This window comes from Talpa europaea (genome assembly GCF_964194135.1).
Source record: "Talpa europaea genome assembly, chromosome: 4".
NCBI classification, from domain to species: Eukaryota; Metazoa; Chordata; class Mammalia; order Eulipotyphla; family Talpidae; genus Talpa; species Talpa europaea.
Genome location: NC_140070.1, coordinates 62,663,702 through 62,685,353, shown reverse-complemented (window position 1 = coordinate 62,685,353; position 21,652 = coordinate 62,663,702). Strand labels below are relative to the sequence as shown.

The 21,652-nt window shown below is 40.5% G+C and overlaps 3 protein-coding genes across 5 annotated transcripts in view; 2 read left to right on the top strand and 1 right to left on the bottom strand.

Annotated features, from left to right (window-relative positions):
• MED12L (mediator complex subunit 12L) overlaps positions 1-21,652 on the bottom strand; it is a gene marked incomplete at both ends in the record, with an annotated part of 372,007 nt that overhangs the window by 95,357 nt on the left and 254,998 nt on the right. The gene's annotated exons all lie outside the window — the stretch shown is intronic.
• Positions 676-1,695, top strand: P2RY12 (purinergic receptor P2Y12; the record flags this gene model as incomplete). The annotated part of the gene is made up of 1 exon (XM_084232384.1): positions 676-1,695. One exon carries the CDS (start codon positions 676-678, stop codon positions 1,693-1,695), a length of 1,020 nt encoding a protein of 339 aa, XP_084088510.1.
• On the top strand, positions 13,916-14,932 carry P2RY13 (purinergic receptor P2Y13; the record flags this gene model as incomplete). The annotated part of the gene is made up of 1 exon (XM_084232385.1): positions 13,916-14,932. The coding sequence occupies one exon, from the start codon at positions 13,916-13,918 to the stop codon at positions 14,930-14,932; it is 1,017 nt and encodes a 338-aa protein (XP_084088511.1).

Genomic DNA, 21,652 nt, shown 5'->3' with positions numbered 1-21,652 from the left:
GTAAGATATACATGATTTAGAATATTTGAAGCTAAAAACTAGATTATCTGTGAGGCCATTTCTTGAATGGATGACTAAGCAACACAGGCAAGAATATCTAACAATTATAAAGGATTTTTTTTTTATTCAGCATTTAATGTTTCCCACAAGTGACATTACACAAATTTCTTTGTACTTTTTACTTTAAAATTGTATCCATTTTTATCCTTCATACCCTTTAATCAAGATAAAGTTCAGGAATAAGGATGATGTTCTAAAAGTGACTTTTGTAAGTAGAAACTAAAAGCTCAAGGGTGGAAGCAAATGGAGGTCATAGCCCAAATATTTCTCTCCCAGTTTCTATGTATATGTATCTTTATACTTGGACTTTTGCTTAAAATCAAAATGATTTATGAACGGCGTGCATTCAACAAATAAGAAATGCAAAGTACCCATTCCTTCAAATAATGTAGTTCAGATCATTTTACTTTGCTAGAGATGAACTATTTACCATGGTGAAATATTTCGAGATACAATTTTTTTGTGTTCTAACTGCCATACTGATGTTCAGAAACTTCAATTTTCACTGCAGGTTGTCCTGAAAAGTTGCACAGTGAGATAACAGCAAAATCAACTTCCCAGGACTGAAAATAACCATGCCTCCCCTCTTTCTCTAGGCAGGAAGAAGTTCAGGTCATGGACAATCTAACTTCTGCAGCTGGAAATGGAAGCCTGTGTGCCAGAGATTACAAAATCACCCAGGTCCTTTTCCCTCTGCTCTATATTGTCCTGTTTATCATTGGACTTATCATGAACAGCCTGGCAATGAGGATTTTCTTTCAAATTCGCAGTAAATCTAACTTTATAATTTTTCTTAAGAACACAGTCATCTCCGATCTTCTCATGATTCTGACCTTTCCATTCAAAATCCTCAGTGATGCCAAGCTAGGAACTGGACCCCTGAGAACCTTTGTGTGCCAAGTGACCTCCGTCATATTTTATTTCACAATGTATATCAGCATTTCATTCTTAGGACTGATAACAATTGATCGATATCAGAAAACCACCAGACCATTTAAAACATCCAACCCCAAAAATCTCTTGGGGGCTAAGATTCTCTCTGTCATCATCTGGGTATTCATGTTCTTACTTTCTCTGCCTAACATGATTCTGACCAACAAGCGGCCAAAAGACAAGAATGTGAAGAAATGCTCTTTCCTCAAATCAGAATTTGGTTTGGTCTGGCATGAAATAGTCAATTATATCTGTCAAGTCATTTTCTGGATTAATTTTTTAATTGTCATTGTATGTTACACACTCATTACAAAAGAACTATACAGGTCCTATGTTAGAACAAGGGGCATGGGGAAAGCCCCCAGGAAAAAGGTGAACATCAAAGTTTTCATTATCATTGCTGTGTTCTTTATTTGTTTTGTTCCTTTCCATTTTGCCCGAATTCCTTATACTCTGAGTCAAACCCGAGATGTCTTTGACTGCTCTGCCGAGAACACTTTATTCTATGTGAAAGAAAGCACTCTCTGGCTAACTTCCTTGAATGCCTGCTTGGATCCATTCATCTACTTTTTCCTTTGCAAGTCCTTCAAAAATTCCTTGATGAGTATGCTGAAGTGCTCCAATTTTGTAACATCTCCATCCCAAGAAAACAGGAAAAAAGGACAGAATGGCGGTGACCCAAATGAAGAAACACCAATGTAAACAAACTGAGGAAATACCTCAATCAGTTAGTGTTCTGAACACTTAAAAGGAAAGCACTATATAAAAATACCAATGCTGACTAAGAAGTAGCTGTGTTAATAACCATGACTCTGGAAACAACTACAGACTACAAAAGTAATTTTACTTGCTTCTCCAGTATTAAAAGCTATCTTAAAATGTAGAACAATACTCAAACATGTAGCTGCAGAGCATGACAAACTATATCTAATTACTAAAACGCATGCACAGCTACACAGACAGAATTGATGATTTACAGAGTTTTGGCAAAATGGGTAAAAACTCTATAATAACCACTACTATAATTCTTTAAATAATAATAAATTTTTGATCACATTATTATCAACCTATTAAAAACAAACAAGGAAAGAATGTTATCACCAAAAGATATATGTATTAAGATCTAAAACAGTCTATTACCCTGATCAAATGTGATACCCATTATAATAATTTAAGTGGGACAAAGAATATTAACTACTAATTTTAATTATTGGCAAAAACCCAGTAGATTTAAACTAAATGAAATGGTAATTGTATTAGATTTTTAAAACTTTTCATTAAAAGGATAGCAGTTTAAAAAATACCTTTCCAATAAAAATAGCAGAAATCACAAATAACCTTAAATTTTATTTAATATTATAAGTAGCAAATATTAAAATAAGTTGTTTTTGAGATATTCTAATGCCAAAAACTTATTATTTCCTAACACTAGAGAAACCAGTTTTACTAATATTTTGACTTTAGTAAATACAATACCATCATTGACACTTTTATCAACTAGCTTCTAGAAACTACTTGCTACTCGGGTAAATGAAAATTTCTCTTGGCAAGAAAAACAAATTAAATATGATTATGCAGTTGCACAGCATAACTGTTAACAGGGAAGTGATTAAAAATTTGGATTTGCATGTTTGTCATTAGTGTATACAACAAAAAAAATTACATTAAATTCTAAATCACACTTTGTTGAAAGTTCTTTTTCGCAAGATATAAAGTAGTGTGACTCATTTCACATATGATCCTACATCACACATAAAACCCATTTAAGAAAAGACTGATGCCAACACTGCTTTATTACCATCTACTGGCCAAAGTCTCTTCTGAAGATGGCATCTCACATAAATTAGTTCATATGCAAATGAAAAAATAGTTTTGACTTGTAATGTGGTCTGATTCTACACAAGCCTCATTCATTATTTTTAATATAAACAAAATATGTAACACATTTGAAAGCTGATGTCATTTATCTTAATTATTTATGATCCTCAGAAGTGATTCTCAAATAGAAGGCAGAGATACCAAGATCTAAATTTACTGGAAGCAGAAATACATAAAGTTGGAGTATAAAGAAGCTCACTGAACTTCAGTAATAATTTCATTATTTATATATTATGCTGCACTAAATTTCAGTACAAAATAGAACTCATTTAACTGTAAATGGTATCCTTTAGTAGCCACTTTCCTCTGGCACTGCCAGAATCAAGCACTAGATGTCAGTGAAGAGGCACACACAAAGAGACTTGTACCAAAAAAGATTTCTATTTTGTCTTTTGGGGACAATGGCAGTAATCATTTCTACTGTATAAAATAATGAAATTCACTCTAATGTCATAATTTTGTATGTTCTATAAGAATATAGTGAATTTCAGCTTGAGGAGAGGAAAACTAATCTGAACTCTTCACGTGGGAAAAATGAAGGGCAGGAGACTGGTTAGGTGCAAGGTATTAGGAGACTGTAGACTGGGCAAAGACTTTCTGAATAATCTTTTGTTTTAGATCAAACTAAATTCATCAAGATAACAATTTCCACAAGAGAAAGAGAAAAACAGAAATTCTAATGGTATTACAGTACTTCCGTAAAATAATTGCAGTGTTTGGTATTAATTGTTTTTATTTCATTTTATTTTTTAAAGATTTATTTACTTATGCATAAAAGAACTGGGGTATAGATCAGAGGTGCAGGGGGTGAGAGGATTCACCAGAGATAGGGGAGCAGAACAGGCAGATTTACTGAAATATACTGCTAATGGGAACAGCAGGCAAGACAGGAGAGGTCTGCAATGCCACATAGAGGTTAGCTCCCTGGCCAGAGATCGAACTTAGTTTGCAGCAGTGATAGTATGATAGCACTGAGACTTAATCTTTATGCCACCAGGGAGGCCCTTTGGAATTGTTTTTATATATAATATGAAAAACTTACACTAAACTCTAAATCACTTTGTTGGCAATTCTTTATTCAAAGACATTAGACAGCAAATATACCCCTATATCAAACATCAAAATGAGCCCATTCAAGACAGACTGAGAGATTAGTATTTATGGAATGTCACTATCTCCAAGAATAGGAAATTTTACATAATAAATCCCACATTTCACAATAACTTAAAAAAAAGTAAAACTAAATTTGTAGACTTAGGTGCAGCAGTTCAAAAGTTCAGAATATCAGACAAATCAAATGTAGGCTTGCCCATAACCTTAGTGGCTAACAAGTAAGGACGCTGGTCTCTGACCCTTTGTCTCAGTGGTTTGAATAGAAACAGTATGATGCCAGAGTGGTGAACCAGAGTCAGCTAGCCAAATAGAGCCCATCACCTGTTTTTGTACAACATGACCTAAAAATCATTTTTACGTATTCAAATGTTTGTGGAGGCAAAATAATCATAAAAAAATTTCACGTTGCATTAAAGTTATATAAAATTGAAACTTCGGTGTCCATAGTAAGGTTTTATTAGAATATAGGCACATATTTAGGTTTGATCTATGTTTGGTTTCTTGCTACAATGACCACTTTGAGCAGTTGTGATGGAGACTACATGGCTGAAAACCTAAATATTTATTAACTGAGTCTTTAGAAAAGATTCAGCAATCCCTGAGTAGAACTTTAAAATCAAGGAGAAAACACTTACACAAAGCATACTTTCTTCATGTATATAGGTGTTTCAGAAAGTTTACCCTAAAAACAGCCACAGATTCTTGTGGCTGATAGAGATGATGATGTTCGTGGAAATGGCCACAGAGAGGTTACAATGCCAGTAGGGACTGAAAATGTGGAAATACACTAATTAGTGAGGAGAGAAAGTCTGACTTTTACAAAATGAGGAAGGGCATGAAAAATTGTGAGGATAAATACAAATGAGCAATAAAAATATGAAAAGATACAAACCCTCATTAATAAGCAAAATTATATTTAAATGCCTTGGCTTTTCCCACCTATAATTCAGAATTAATTTCAAAGATATTTAGGGTACTCTGGTGAAGGGTGTAGTGTGGTAATGAAACAGGGCTACTGGGGGCTACAGCAGGTCAACAGGACAGTGCTGGTGTTGACAGGTCACTGTGCGTTCTTCACCCATACACACAATTGCAAGCTCAGGGAACAACAGGGTTTATTTAACAAACAGGGTAAATGGAATTTCTAAGGTCATAAATGGTCAGCTATTTCACCCAAGAGAGTGTCCAAAAGTCCTAAACAAAAGCTGCTCATCTAAGATGGCACTGTCCCATCAACTAGATCCTGGAGCTCACGATGCTCCAGCCAGCAGCAAGCAGTCCAGGTTCCATCTCATCGCAGCTGGAGGCACTCACAGGCACGCACGGCCGCTGCGATGATGCAGCAGCAGCCACCCCAGCAACAGTATGAAGGTCAGAATGTACAGCACCAAATACTGGCCCAGACAGCAACAGACACAACAGCATCAGGAACAGCTTTCAGAAGTGACCTGGACACAGTGTCTGTTGCCCATCAACAGGGCTGGACAGCACTGGCCAGTAGTTCTGGTCATCAGCAGTGACCACCTGTCACAGTGTTATAGCTCTTTGTGAGTTGTTGGCCCACACCAACAATAAACAACCCCTTGAGACACCAAGCCCAAGGCCTGGTGCTCCTATCAGGTGATGTCATAGGAAGACCAGAGACAGATTTGGCTGACCAAGCCTTTGTGAAGCTTTTGGGCTTCTCTGCAAAGATTTTCAGTTTCTCTTTTTCCTTCCAATTGTGAGCAAGCAGGTGTCCGGTCAAAGCAAAGTGAGTGAGTGAGTAAAAGCAAGCTTGAGAGTCTAGTGAGTCCCAAGCTGGATCCTGTCCTGCCTTATCTCTTCTCTCACCTACCAATCTGATTAGAACAGTTTCAATCCTATAGCTGATTGGACCACAGCACCAACCAGCTCATAGCTCACACATGACTGTTCCATTTCATGATCCAGGCACCAAATCTTCCAGCCTCTCTGCTGACTGCAGCTAGGGGCAGCCACAGCACTGGCACTGGCCTGCTGGGCCCTAGGGGCTGCATGCCCTGGGGTGATGTGGTAGAGGAAATCACTGCTGTTTGCCCTCACTGCTGGCCTCTGCCAGCCGCCTAAGTCACGGGGGGCCCCTGGTGGCAGGCAGTAAATTGCCCACCACCTGTTGCTGCTTGCACTGAGGTGAGGGGTCTCCAGTTTCAGTAACATGTATCTGAAGGGATGTATCTCTTTAGATGTTTATCTCCAAGTCATATAAACTGTTAACAATCAAAACATATTACCAAAATAAACATCCCTCCAAAATAAAACTTTAAATAACAATGTGGAAAATCCCACTCTTGGTGAGACTGTAAGAAAGACTACCAATCTTTTTAGAAAGCTATTCAAAGATATTCAACATCTGACACCTGGCTTTCGATCCACTGTAAGGAAAATGGAGTGGCTCAGGCTCCTTTTCGCCTCCCACGCTTGCCTCTACAGCCACCACCTGAGGCCTTGCTTTCCTCCCAGGTTTCATTACCCACACACAATAATGTGTTATTGCAGAAGGCACTTGGGAGTGCAAGCACAGGACACACACGCCCGTGATTACAGACACACGGCCAGAAGGCCGGACAATACGGGGCATGCTTACCGATAGGTATGGACACCCAGGCAGAGAGATAAGGAGATTGGTTAGACTAAGAGAAGGCAGGGAGAAGCCAGGAACAAGCACAGAGATTTGGGGGTGGATGGCGAAACTCGGAGACTTAGTCTCTGCCTGCCTGCTTCACAGCCTCCCTGGCACCTGATCAGCCTGTGTACCAGGTTTCCTGCTTCAGCATTAAAGGCCTCTGTAGAGCCAGTAAGTCAGGGAACAGCTTTTCTACAATCTAGGCAGACGGGTAGAGGAGAGTCCTGCAGCCCTCCATGGCTTTTTCAGGCTTTTAATGATCTTTCTACACCATTTGTAGTGCGGCAACCAAGTGCAGGGCAGGCAGGGAGGCCTGGGAGCCCAGGCCTCCCAGCCCCCGGCAAATCTTTACTTTTTCTGGGCCCACCAGTATTCTCTCCTGCACTTCGCCGCTTAGTCCATTGCCCTTATATGCCCAGTCTCCCGGCTCAGGTGCACCTACTCACACACACCACACCACACTCCAGGTGCCGCCATCAGGCATGCATGTAAGACCACAGATGTTGATCACTGATGCCAATGTGGAGAGGGCGGAAAAACCCGATAACTTCCATTTACCCTACAGCCTCTCAAATCTACAGAGGGATCCAAAACCCTTTATTCATTTGCCCTGCACCTGGTTGCACTACAGTCATCAATTCCATTTCTACACTAGAACAAATGCATAAAAATATGTGGAGACATGTGTTGTACAGAACTTTTTTTGAGAAAAAATGAGAACAAATGAAATATCCATCTGTAAAGTCAGGACGACCACAGTGCAGGTTTTCTGATCCCATGCAGACCGGGTAAAGGAGGAGTCAGAGTCCTCAGTGGGTTTTTTGCAGATCTTTTTATTGGGGTTCACCAGGCATATGGCAGGCAGGGATGCTGGCTGGGGGGCTGGGAGGCTGGCAGCTGGGGGCTGGGAGGCTGTTCACTCTATCTGAACTCTCTGGTGTTCGTTCTGCTGCTTCTCAGCTTCTCTTTCGGCTTCGGCTTCTACTGCTGCTCCTGGCGTCCCCGTGACGCCGCCCTTAAAAAGCAGTCTTAGCTCAGCTGAATCCCATCTACCTATGCCCACACCCTACTCCAGGTGCCCGCCATCAGGCATGCATTCAGGACAAGGATCCATCATCTATCCTGATGGCGGAAGGGCAGAAAAGCCTGGTATTTTCTTTACCCTACACCATCATTGAAAACTTAACTATAGTAACTTTATACAATGTAAATTTTTGTAAAAAAAATCAGGTAAATTTCTATGTGTTAACATGGAATGAAACAAATACCCAGTATGCCGGGGGTCCCTGGTGGTACAAGGGTTAAAGACAGTGCTAGCAAACTATCACCAGCCACTGCAGCACAAGTTCGATTCCCCAACGGTCCAGGGAGGTGACCCACATGGCAAAGCAGACCTCTCTTGTCCCACCCACTGCTCCCATCAGCAGTGTATTTCAGTAGATCTGCCTGTTCTGCTCCCCACTCTGCCTCTGGTGAATCCTCTTCACCACTCCCCTCCCCACACCTCTGGCCTACACCCCAGCCCTTGTATGCATAAATAAATCTTTAAAAAAAAAAAAAAGACACAAATACCCAATACATCAATAAATGCAAATACACATACTTGGGACCTTTGGTGTCTTTGATTTCCCCCCTACCTATATTTGGGGAGCTATTCTCACAGGTGTACATGGTATTCTACCACTTTTTCCTTTTAATTTCATTTAACAAGAAACTTACTAACATCTAACATGTGACATGCATTAGTCTAAGCACTTAGTAAATGTTCTAGGTTCACTCACTTTACTCCCCTAATAATCCTATAAAACAGATATTATTACTTATTTCGATTGTAAAGACATGGTGTCGGAGCAGGAATGGTCACTGAACAGGTTTTCTGATCCAGCAGACTGGGTAAAGGAGGAATCGGAGTCCTCAGGGGTTTTGCAGGTTTTTATTGGGATTACCAGGTACACGGCAGGCTGGGGCGCTGGGGGGCCGGTAGGCTGGCAGACCTCCCAGCCCCCAGCAGGTCTTCACTCTGGGCTCTCCGGCCTTCTCTCGGCTTCGGCTTCGGCTTCGGCTTCGGCTTCTCTTGCTTCTCTTGCTTCTCTCTCGGCTTCTCTTTTGGCTTCTGCTGGCGTCCCCGTGGTGCCGCCCTTAAAAGCCCAGTCTTAGCCCAGGTGAATCGCATCTACCTACGCCCACACCCTACTCCAGGTGCCCGCCATCAGGCATGCATTCAGGACCGCAAGGATCCATCATCTATCCTGATGGCGGGAGGGCAGAAAAGCCTGACATATTTCTTTACCCTACACATGGGTATGGTGTCATAAAGAGAATTGTAGCGGCAGGAAGGGGACGAAGCAGGATATCTATAATTGAGCAGACATGCAAAGGAGGAGTCCTGGAGCCCTCGGTGGCTTTCACTGAGTTTACCAGGTTCACAGCAGGCAGGAGTGCTGGGGGACCTGAGAGGCTGGCAGGCCTCCCAGTCCCCAGCAAGGCTTCACTCTCTCTGGGCTCTCCGACGATCTCTCTCTGCTTCTCTTTCGCTCTTTCGTTCTGCTGTTCCTCTGGCATCCCTGTGACGCTGCCCTTATATAAGCCCAGTCGTACACACTTACGTATGCCCACACCCTACTCTGGGCGCCCACCATCTGGCCTGCATTCAGGACCGCAGGGATCCATTATCAAAGCTGATGGCAGAACGGCAGAAAAGCCTGATACCTTTTATTTACCCTACAATGATAAATAACTTGCCACAAGTCACAAGAAAAGAATTGGAATAAGGAATTGATTCCAGGCACTCTGACTCCTGAGTCAGTGCTCCTATCCTGCTCTGCTGGGCAAGCTCTTCTCTTCGATATACCATCCTGAGCAAAAGATGTCCCTCGAGAGTACCGATCAGCACACCTATGGACTAAGAGAACAAAGGCTAACGCATATTCAACCTCACAGATATGCAGGAATGAGTGTAAGGACTGGAACAGGTGTAGGGACAGGAACAGGGCACTGAGCAGGTTTTCTGATCCAGCAGACCGGGTAAAGGAGGAGTCAGAGTCCTGGAGTCCTCAGTAGCTTTTGCAGGCTTTTTATTGGGATTTACCAGGTATACAGCAGGCAGGGGTGCTGGGGGGCCGGGAGGCTGACAGGCTGTAGGGTAAGGAAAAATGTCAGGCTTTACTGCCCTCCCGCCATCAGGATAGATGATGGATCCTTGAGGTCCTGATGGCGGGCACCTGGAATAGGGTATGCCTGATGGCGGGCACCTGGAATAGGGTATGGGCAGATATAGACAGGATTAACCTGGACTAAGACTGGGCTTTTAAGAGCAGGCGTCATGGGAATGCCAGTAGAAGCCAAAACGAGTAGAAGCCGAAGGAAAAGCCAAGAGAGAAGCAGCAGAAGCTGAGAGAGAAGCAGAGAACGCCGGAGAGCCCATGTAGGGTAAGGAAAAATGTCAGGCTTTTCTGCCCTCCCGCCATCAGGATAGATGATGGATCCTTGCAGTCCTGAATGCATGCCTGATGGTGGACACCTGGAATAGGGTGTGGGCATAGGTAGATGAGATTCACCTGGGCTAAGACTGCGCTTTTAATGGTGGTGTCACGGGGACGCCAGCAGAAGCTGAGAAGAAGCTGAAAGAGAAGCCAAGAGAGAAGGCCAGAGGGCCCTGAGTGAAGACCTGCTGTGGCGCTGGGAAGCCTGCCAGCCTCCCAGCTCCCCTGCCTGCCGTGTGCCTGGTAATCTAAATAAAAAACCTGCAAAAAACCACTGAGGACTCTGACTCCTTTACCGAGTCTGCATGAGGTCAGAAAACCAGCTCAGTGGTCCTTCCTGCCTTACAGCCCAGATAGAGTGAAGACATGCTGGGGCTGGGAGGCCTGCCAGCCTCCTGGCCCCCCAGCACCCTTGCCTGATGTGTACAGGGTAAATCACAATAAAAGACCTGCAAAAACCACTTAGGACTCTGACTCCTCCTTTATCCGGTCTGCTAGATCATAGAAAACCTGCTCAGTGTCCATTCCTGCCTCTACACAGGCCTCCCAGCAAGTCTTCACTCTATCTGGGCTCTCTGGCGTTCTCTCTGCTTCTCTCTCAGCTTCTGTTTGTTCTTGGTGTCCCTGTGACGACGCCCTTATAAACTCAGTCTCTCAGCCCAGGTGTACCCACTTCAGGTGCCCGCCATCAGGCATGCATTCAGGACCACAGGGTGTTGCCTCATCTATCCTAATGGCGGGAGGGCAGAAAAACCTGATACTTTTTCCTTACCCTACAACTGGATATTTACTATGGTCAAACATTTTGAAACCTGCCTGTAGGGTAAGTGATTCAATCAGGCTTTTTATGCCACTAGCCTCTGTGGCTATCACCTGAGGTCTTGCTTGTGCTAACGCAGGAGGCACTTGGGAGTGTGGGTACGGGGCATGCGTGCCTGATTGTGAGCGCCTGAACTATGGGTGCACACACATGTGTAAGTGTGCACACCTGAGCCTAGATATCAGGGCTGTAAGGGCAGCATTACTCAGAGGACAATGGCTACGCGATAATAGCTATGAGAGACAAATGACTAGAGAAGAGGCAAGGCCTTGAGAGAATGCCAGACAGCCCAGAGAGTAAAGATTCGTGGGTGGCTTGGAGGCTCTCTGCTTGCCTACCTCCCAGCCTCCTCCTCCTCCCCCCATCCCCTAGCACACGCTTGCCTCCTTGCACACCAGCCTCTCTGTTGGGTGTCCCTGTGTACCTGGTTCCTTAAGAGAGCATTCAAGGACACACAAACATTAATTCAAAAGGGCACCTGCACCCCTATGTTTATAGCAGCACTATTTACAATAGCTAAGCTTTGGAAACAACTCAAATGCCCAAAAACAGATGACTGGATCAAGAAGATGTGGTACATAAACACCATGGAATATTACTCAGCATTCAAAAAAGATAAACTTAGGCCATTTGCACCAACACGGATGGAGCTGGAAGGGATCATGCTCAGCAAAATAAGCCAGAAAGAAAAAACAAAAATACCGGATGGTCTCACTCATAGCAGGAATTTAGAAAACCTGAATAAGGGACCAGGAAAATGACTAATTATAATAAAGAAAAAACCAAAATCAAGAATCAACTATAAACCAGAGACACACTACACAGGTGGGGGAGGGGGCGAGGAGAAGAGGGATTAGGGTCAAAATAAGGGGGATGGGAATTGTATGGGGAATATAATAAAAATGAAAATGCATACATTGTGCAAAAATGAAAAATGATGTAAGAATTATATAAAATAAATTTTAAAAAAAAGAGAGAGCGCACATTCAAGCCTGAAATATCCACTGAGGGCTCCGGGACTCTCCTTTATCCATCTGCCTAAATCGACAGTGAATCTGCCCTATGCATGCTTGCACAACACTGCCACATTTAAAAAAATAAACTTCTGTAACTCCAGAAATGGGCACCAGAAGTCAGTTCCTCATTTGAGTTTCCCACACTTTAGCGTTTTGAAATTTGACCAAAATGGGATTTCTAGTTCCCATATTATGAAATTATCTTATACAGAATTTCCCTTGTTCAAAGTTAAAATATTTTAAAACTTGGATTTGAAGGTGTCGGGAAATTTACAGTTAATTATGTAGTCAAATACCTGTATTTGTTTTTAACCCTCTCAAAATGATACATAAATTATGATCCATTATTTCAATGAAATCCAAAAAATGTAGGTTCAAGAAACAAATCATTGGAGTCAAACTCAAATTTTTTAAACTGCCATCATTGAGTAATTTCTACCATAATTCTCAAGTACTCTGTTGCTTTATATTTTAACTTGTCCCCAGGGATATGAAATTTTTCTTCTCAGAATTCCAATCCATCTAAAACTTCTCAACCCAAAACCATAGTCTGGTCCAACTCTGTTAAAACTGAGTAAAATATATGAAGTGAAACTCACCATGGAGAACTACACATTCCCTCACAAGATCTCCTAATTTCCTCTCCCTTTATCTACCTGGCAAACATTTCTGTCATAGATGACAACTTTCCTCATGTGAAAGCAGCTGTTATACTTTTTCAAACTGGAAGAGATTTCAAGAAAAAAGTTTATAGACCTTGACCCAAGGTTGATTAATGAATTTCTTAAAGTCCTCCAAACTTCACATATATCAAAGCTCCCCAAAGATATTTTTAATAAGTGAAATAAGTTAAATCTACATTTCACTCACCATCACACTGGATGGTTAACAATTTTAGTGCTTCATATAAACCCCCTGCACCATTCTAGGCTCTCATTTCATCATCTCAACAAAAATATGTACATACAATTATGTACATATTGTACAAAATATGTACATACAAAACAGACGAGGAAACAGATGCAGAACTGCTGATTCATATGTCTGATCTAATACCCAATAATTGGAGGATCTGGAATTTGGGTCGAATAACCCAAATCTGGGTCTAATAACCCTTAAATGTTAGAAATTATGTATTTTTATCGCTCAGAAATCTGAACACCAAAAGATAAATGCGATTTTGTTCTCCTACTTGGTTGTAATATGTAGCTCTTTATTCTTCCGGTATGTAGATACAGAAGATAAACTGTAGGAAGGATACTATATGAGAAAAAATAACTAGACTGATTTATTCAAGCATAGTAGATTGAGTACATAAGTTTAGGAAACAAAGAGCTCTTCTTAGAAAATCCCCCATTACACATGTGAAAAAGAGGAACAACAAAGAGTATAAGAAAGCAGAAGGAGGTTTGTTTCACTTATTCTTCAAGGGCTGAACTAATGACAGCCTCGAGCAGAAGACATTGTGCTGAGTGCCCCCCCAACAAAGGTGAATTTCTATTTTATTATGAGTGGCTTGCTTAAAAAAGATAGAATATGCTCAAGGAAAAAATGCTTTAGAGCTAACGTTTTATAAACTATAAATGATGAGACAAAAGAGTTATATAATGGCCAGCAAGCTAACATGAATTATTGCCCTATAAATGGGGTTTCCTTTTACTAGCATGTTGAAAGTAGCAATTTTGAATGGGACAGACCTGTTATTTGTATTTCAGAAGGACGTGAAAGTAATGACACTGGTACAAATACCAGAAATGTATTAAGTGCTTTAGCAATTCTATACAAAATAATTAATAGAATTATAGAATAAATAATTCTATACAAAAATGAGTGCCTTCTGAACAAATGTACTGAATGATCTGAATAAATGTAAGGTGTTAATATGCTGAAGTCTGTTTCTTAAAAGTAAGAATTCAAACTTAAGTGCAGTTTTTTGTTCTAGCTTGTTTATGTTTATTTGCAACAGCTGATGATGGAAACCATGAACACCACAGTGCTGAAGGGCTCCAATGATTCTGAGTGGTGTCCCAGGGACACACGGGTGGCACATCTGGTGTTTCCAGCTGTCTACACTGTCCTTTTCCTTGTGGGCATCTTGCTGAACACTCTGGCCCTCTGGGTGTTCATTCACATCCCGAGCTCCTCCACCTTCATCGTGTACCTCAAGAACACTTTGGTGGCTGACTTGATAATGACGCTCATGCTTCCATTTAAGATCCTCTCTGATGCACACCTTGGACCCTGGCAGCTCAGAGCTTTCGTGTGCCGTTTCTCTGCTATCATCTTTTACCAGGTCATGTATGTGGGTATCATACTGCTAGGACTCATTGCCTTTGACAGGTTCCTCAAGATCCTCAGACCATTTGGAAAGTTTTTCGTACAAAAACCTGCCTTTGCAAAAACAGTGGCAAGCTTCATCTGGTTCCTTTTGTTCTTCATCTCCCTACCAAATATTATCTTAAGCAACAAAGAAGCTACACCGTCATCTGTGAAAAAGTGTTCCTCTTTGAAGGGCCCCTTGGGGCTGAAGTGGCATCAAGTGGTAAATTACATATCCCAGTTTATTTTCTGGACTGTTTTTGTCCTAATGCTTTTGTTTTATGTGGTGATTGCAAAAAAAGTATATAATTCTTATCAAAAATCCAAAAGTAAGGACAGCAAAAACAAAAAAAAGCTGGAAGGTAAAGTATTTGTTGTTGTAGCTGTCTTCTTTTTGTGTTTTGCACCATTTCATTTTGTCAGAATTCCTTATACGCAGAGTCAAACCAATACTAAAACTGACTGTAGATTGCAAAATCGACTGTTTGTAGCTAAAGAAACAACTCTCTTTATGGCAGCAACTAACATTTGTATGGACCCCTTAATATATATATTCTTATGTAAAAAGTTCACAGAGAGGTTGCCATGTGTGAAAGGGAGAAAGATCACCACAGCATCAAGCCAAGAAAATCATAGTAGTCAGACAGACAATCTGACCCTAAGCTGATAATTTTATATGTGGTTAGCTTCTATTCATCATAAAGATTTCAAGAGACAATTTATTTGGAAGTCAAATTTAAGGAATGAGAAAAAAGACTGGAGCAAATGCTTTCATACATTTTATTATGCTGGTGTACGAAAAGGATTACACAGGGAACTATTCATAAACAAAATGGAAAATCCTTAAGGGAATGTAGAGGTCATCTTTTCTGAGAGTATTAACTTACATTTTGGAAAACATTTACTATAGATATATATTCCTAAAAACCTCCCCTTCAAAGCACTTCCTACATTATGTTAACACCAAATTCAAACACCACCACAACTTTTTGTATTCCACAAATGTTGGAAGTCCTTCAGTGAAAGCTGAAAACAGGTTAAAAGGGTTGGCTTCTGGGGAGCTGAGGTGGGTCAAAATTATTCTGAAAGCCTGGCTAAAGGAGTCTCTCTGTACAATGACAAAGATTCCAGTACATCATAGGAGGCATGAGCACCACGAAGCCATGTCAATTATTGTACATGGTACCTTGCTTATACTTTAAGTGTATGCAATTTAAAGGCAAGAATACTTCTTGTTATTCTTTGAAATTCTCTTTACACAATAAATACTCTCAATGATGGCTGAATATGTTCCCTAGTGAGCAAAGCCTTTCCCTCCATTCTCCTTCCTCCTACTGCCTACCTCCAAATGAAAATAATCACTTCCCTCCTTGTATGGATGCATATTCTGGCCCTCATTGCAGATTTCCCTTTACTAATTACTGTATTTCTAACTGTATCACCCAAGACAGTTAGCATTCTTAAAAACAGAAAACACATCCTATTTCGTTTCACAGACTAAAGTCTGTGAAATAGCATATGTCATAGTTATGTTATTCTTGAAACACACACAGATGGAATTTTGACTCACAATCAATGACATTCTCACTGGCAGATACATTATATATTGAAAAAATGGTGACCTTCTTAGACTTATTTACCTCCACTTTTTTTCCTGGTTTCCCCTGTAGTTCAAAAACAGTAAAATATGTTTCTTTGGAATCATGGATGCTAATTTATGTGTCCTCAGAAAATGCAAAAGGAGTAGTCATGCTTCATAAGTGAACAATAGCTCCAACATACCTATCATAAAGCCAAGCTTAGGATGCCTTCCAAAACCTCAAAGGCCCGGAAACACCAAGAACATGCCTAGCTTTCTGGTCTTGTCACCCAAATGCTCTTCCATTCCTGGAACTTCCACTCATGGATAAATCTGTAGATGTCAGACATGAATGCTAATTTCTGCCTCTGAGCCAGTTTACACACAGATTTCCTTCTGATTCACCAAGCGCTAAGTTGCCATTACTGATTTCATGAAATCTTACCTGGTCAACCTCCCCTACCACCACAAACCCAATCACTTCACCATCTGTATGTTGTCACACCTAAATTGTTGTACTTCTGCTGTGTAATTACTTGTTCACACATATCCTACCTACTCTTTTAATAACTTAGGTATATACTTTTGAGGGCAAATATTGTATCCCATTGTGAAATCATTAAATATTTGATAAAATAGCCAAGCTGGTTTAATTTTTATGTACTAGAGAAGCAAAAGGGAAGTCAATTCTTACTGATGTTTTTAATTATCAGAAGATGACATAAAATTCTTGAAAGGTCAAACTCTTACCAGTTGCTCTCCTATAGTATGTACATAGTGGTCTGGGAAATGGCAGTGTTCTTGGGCTCACTAGGGAATGACCATGAAGGATGTAGGATTACTAAACAGTGTATGTATAGCTTGGGGGTTAATGTCTATCAACATTTGAATTTTAAAGCTATTAACAAAATGCTTTATGTAATGTTGGTTTGGAAAACTTGTAACTGTAGCCTATTACAGTCTCTAAAACCTCTCTTTTTAGAAAGAACTTTTGTTATCTAGTGTTCATTTGCTCAAATAAAATAATTAAATCATAATAACTATTAAGAGATGCCACTAAATCCACAATAGCATTACAGAGCACACTGCACAAACATGAGTAGACTCTAACATTGCATAGTAAGTAACTGCATTTAAATTGTCCTTTGAGCTATGCTTGGTGATATAACCTATGTATTTCTCCTCTAATGACATTTTTAGTGAATGATAAATTTGGGTATAGATGATGAGAAATACAATCTTTCAAGATAAAATTTCAACTGCAAATCTGTCCTCCATAAATACAAATATTTTAATTCTTTTTAATAATATACACTCTAAGGCAACAACTTGATATGTAAAATATAATAATCTACCAAGAACGTGGAAAGAAGGCATAGTAGAACCATCTTAAAAACACATTAACAAAACAAAAACAATTTGAGGATATTTATAGAATGGGATGGTATACCACAACCATTTCACACAAGGAATAGAGTAAAATGGAAAAAAAAAAAATTAGTGGCTTTGACACACTGCATGAACTTAGAACATAAGTAAAGAATTTTGTCAAAAGCTAAATATTATTCTTTTTACTAGATAAGGTCTTTTGAATAATTTCCCTTGCACAGGGAAGGGAGAAAAGGTATTGCCTCATAAAGAATAATCCTTGAGAAATCAAGAAAAATTACTGAAAATAGGGTAGGAAGAGACAGACAAGCAGTTACAGAACATAGAAGGTCTTCATTACATCACAACCTATGAAATAATTATTCAATCTTGTTAAACCCATTTTTCAGGTACCCCATAACCAGGAACCAAGTTCCTTCCTTTTGACTTTCTAAAATCACTCTAAAAATATTTGACCATTGCTGCCACATACATTATTCTTTCTGCAAATTAAAGATCAAAGTTCACGGAGATCTTGACATAATAAAATCTGATGATTGGATGAACCCACTTCCAGCATGGATTGTTATCTAAGGGGATGCATATTTCTAAGTCAGCAGACTGACTAAGTGTGGGATTTACAAATCATTTAAAGTGCCTGGAAATACAACTCAACATTTTAACTTTTACATGGAAACCAAATGTAGGTAATATGAATATAAATTATGTGTTACATTAGCACTTCTCAGTGCTTAGTGGCAACCAGAATCAGCTGGCAGGGTTTTTAAAATCTAGATGGCTGGATGCTGTGTTTTCTGACTCAGCTAGGTCAGGAACAAGCTGCCTAGTGACAGCAATGCCGTGAGTCTAGACCACACATTAAGAACCACTGTGCTGTATATTATTTGAGGTTGATACTTCCATAAAAACTGATTCATAGCACATCCCTCTTAGACATGATTGGCCAACAGTGGGATCTGTCAACAGGAGAAAAACAAAACTGTTAATGTTATTAAGAAAGCAGGGCAGAAATACGTTGACAGGCAGTGGCAAGCACTATGGCTGTCTGGAAAGTTCATGTGCTGTGTAAGAGAGCATCCACTACTCACTGCCAACTGTTGAAACAGGAGGGAATCTGGGCCCAGGTTAGTTGGTCAATAACAACCACCACAGTAAAACTGACATCAGCTATAATAAAAGCAACATATATTACTACTTACTATGTACCAGACAAATGCAGAGATCTTGAAATGTATTATCACGTTTAACAAAGAAAGTCGATAAAGTGCTGCTAACATTTCCGCTTTACACATAAAGAAGTTAAGAAACAGAGAAGTTAAGCAACTTGCACGAGGTCACACAATTTACAGAAGCTAGGCCTCTTAAAGCAGACTGGATTCTGAGCCTCTGTTCTTAACCACAATATTTATGACCTCAGATCTTCCAGGGTTCTTAAGAGAAATCATAAATCCCACTCTCCTATGCTTATTTCCTGTTATTTCCCAAACTTCCATAACTACCCCTACACTCCCTGACCCCATGAAAACAATACATACATGTGTGGGCCATAATTACCCAGGTGCTGCCAGCTAATTAACCCTGACCTAGAAACTAACAGAACCTGCCACTCAGTTTGCACTCATGATGTGCTAAATGCTCTCTGTGTGCAGATACTGCGCTATGCACTTTACAAGGATCTGTAAGTCCTTTCTATTTCTCACTACGGCCCTAAGATAGAAACTATTAGGTTTCCTGTTGGGAGAAAAGGAAAAAACTTTTTGAGCACAAAGTGAACAGATATCTTGTCCAAGGTACATGTGACCCACATACAAGAAAAGGAGGGTGGCCTGAAGACCAGCACCACCAGGGCATAGTGACACCCCCCTCAACAATCAGGACGATCTGAATTCCTCGGGGTTGACTTGAAGCCCAGTAGAAAGAATGGTAAGGAGGGAGTACTTGGGGGAGGAGGCCTCAATACAAACCAGTTTCAATTGCCTCAGTGGTACGAATGGTTCAACTGTGGGCATTCTGAGAATCTGGATGTCCCTCCAGCATGTGGAAGAACTTGAGAGGTATAGAATCCCAGAGAGTGGGTTCACTAGCTAATTGAATCAGCTGCTCTTCCAGCGTTGGCTTTAGCGCAAGGTATTGTGCCTCTCCGGAGGCCCTGCCCTGGTAGGGCACACAGACCATGATGAATCCAAGTGGTATGAAAGACATAATAAACTCACCACAGAAGTTCAGAGGAAAAGGAAGCTAATTCCAAATAGGAAACCTGAAAAAGGACCTTTAGGAAATGGAAATTTGTACTAACCCTTAAAGGAGAAAATAGTATTCAAAAGCAAACGCATTGCAGCAGAAAAGCAATTTCAAGGAAGGCCGAGATAGGGTGATTATGAGGGGGGCCTTGAAGGGCCAGAGGCTGTAGCAGGGAACATAGATGAGCCTGGGAACGGAGCGTGGGAACCTACAGTGGAGCATACTAGTTTTGTATTCAGATGTTGGGACTTTTCAGATAAGGCACCAAAGTTTTTTGAAGTTAAGAACTACAAACTCCAAGTTGCACATCAGGAATATCAATTTGCAGGCAACAGGAGGATTCTGGATTGAAGAAAAAGTCACTGAGAACAGGAGATCAACTAGAGAAGAGTTTTCCATTTGTGCAGGTAAGAGCAAAGGAGAAAGAATCTGATACAGACCTTACAGACATTTTCAGGGAGAGTTTCTGAATCCAAGACCACTGGAGAACATGGTGTTATGAGTAATGTGTGTGTCATTTGTATGCAAAGTGGAGTCCATAATCACATGTCCCCCTCCACCCCCCACACACACATACTTCAAATGCAATTCATTGTCTAAAGATCATTAGCTTAGGTGATATGCTGAATCACGAAGGAAAAAAAGACTATGTAGGAAGTAGAGTTTGAATATGATGAAATCTGCAGCATCAATGAGACAGATGGGTCAGGTTAGCCAGCAGGGGCCAAATATGAATTATGGGCTCTGAAGACAAAAATACATGAGAGGTGAATGGAAACATCTCTTCGAAGGCAGAAAATAAACGAGCTCAGAGGCTAGGCTGCAAAAAGTAGTGAAGAGAGTAGACAGAAAAAGAAGAACAGGGGAGATGCCTAAGACTGGGGTTGTGGGAGCTGGTAATTTAAAAGGAGAAACAGGAGGTCCACTGTACTGGAAACCAAAGAACAAGAGACACAAGGAGGAAGTAATGGTCAGAGACATATCCACTCTTGGGGTGACATGTGATGAGTCTACAACTATGAGATCGGTGGTAACTTGAAGGAGATGTGGTAAAATCCCAATTTGCAATGGGGAGTGAGGAGCCCAGCAGGTGCACGAATACTATCCTTTCGCTATGACATTGATGAGAAAAACAAAATCCCAGCTGACACTGAACAAAACGTTATTTGATGACTGCTTAAAGTTTCATCTTCCAAGAATCTATAGATGACAGTAAGTGAGAACATACTGTACAAACAACAATTATCTTGCCAATAAAGGACAAATCAATTTAAAGGAGTTCCATGGAGAAACAAACAAAAAACTATTATATCAGTGTGGCTTTTCCCAAGGGCTTCTAGCTAGAGGTAGAGTAACTGTTCCTTCTGTGATGCAGAGTGAATGTGCTCCACGTCAAAGAGCAAGCAAAGCAGAGGGGCTATATCAGAAGGTAGTCAGAATCACACAAGCCAGACACTCCAGACTCAGGCAGAAAATGGCTGTCACCAACACTTAGACTTACACATTACCTGGGTTTCTGATCACCAGCTCCTATCACATTCTAGTATAAAGCATTTGGGAGAGGGGAGGGAAAGGGGTCGAGGGGAGGAGAGGGGAGAGGAAAGAAGATGAAGGAGGAGGAGCACAGGGAATGACAGGGGAGGGTTGTTAAGAGAGGAGGGGAAAACAAGGGAAGGTTATGGGGAGGGGAGGGGAAAGGGAGGGGAAGAAGAGGACATGGGGTACCAAGCATTAGGGATGGGAAGAAAGGAGGAATGATATAAGAGAAAGCAAGAATACAAAAGAGAAAAGAAACTGAATTTAAGACTTAAAGTAAATGAACCAGAGTTTTAAAATATGCCATACCACACTCAACAAGTGGACTTTTGCTGCTTCTGTGATAAACTTAAACTGACAAATACAGGATCCTGGGGCATAGTTAATAGGATGTCTACATTTATTTTTGAAATTCACTTAAAGATCAGATGTTTGTAAAATGACATCACTTAGTGGTATTCATTTTAAGCAGTTTTATCTAATGTATATTTAAATACTTCTATAGATTTTTAAAAATATTACCATTATGCATTAAATTTATCTCATATACATTAAATTTATCTCATTAATATTATCATATTAACATATGCTTTTTACCCTTTTAAGTCAATTACTCTTCAACAGAAATTCTCTGAAACTAAA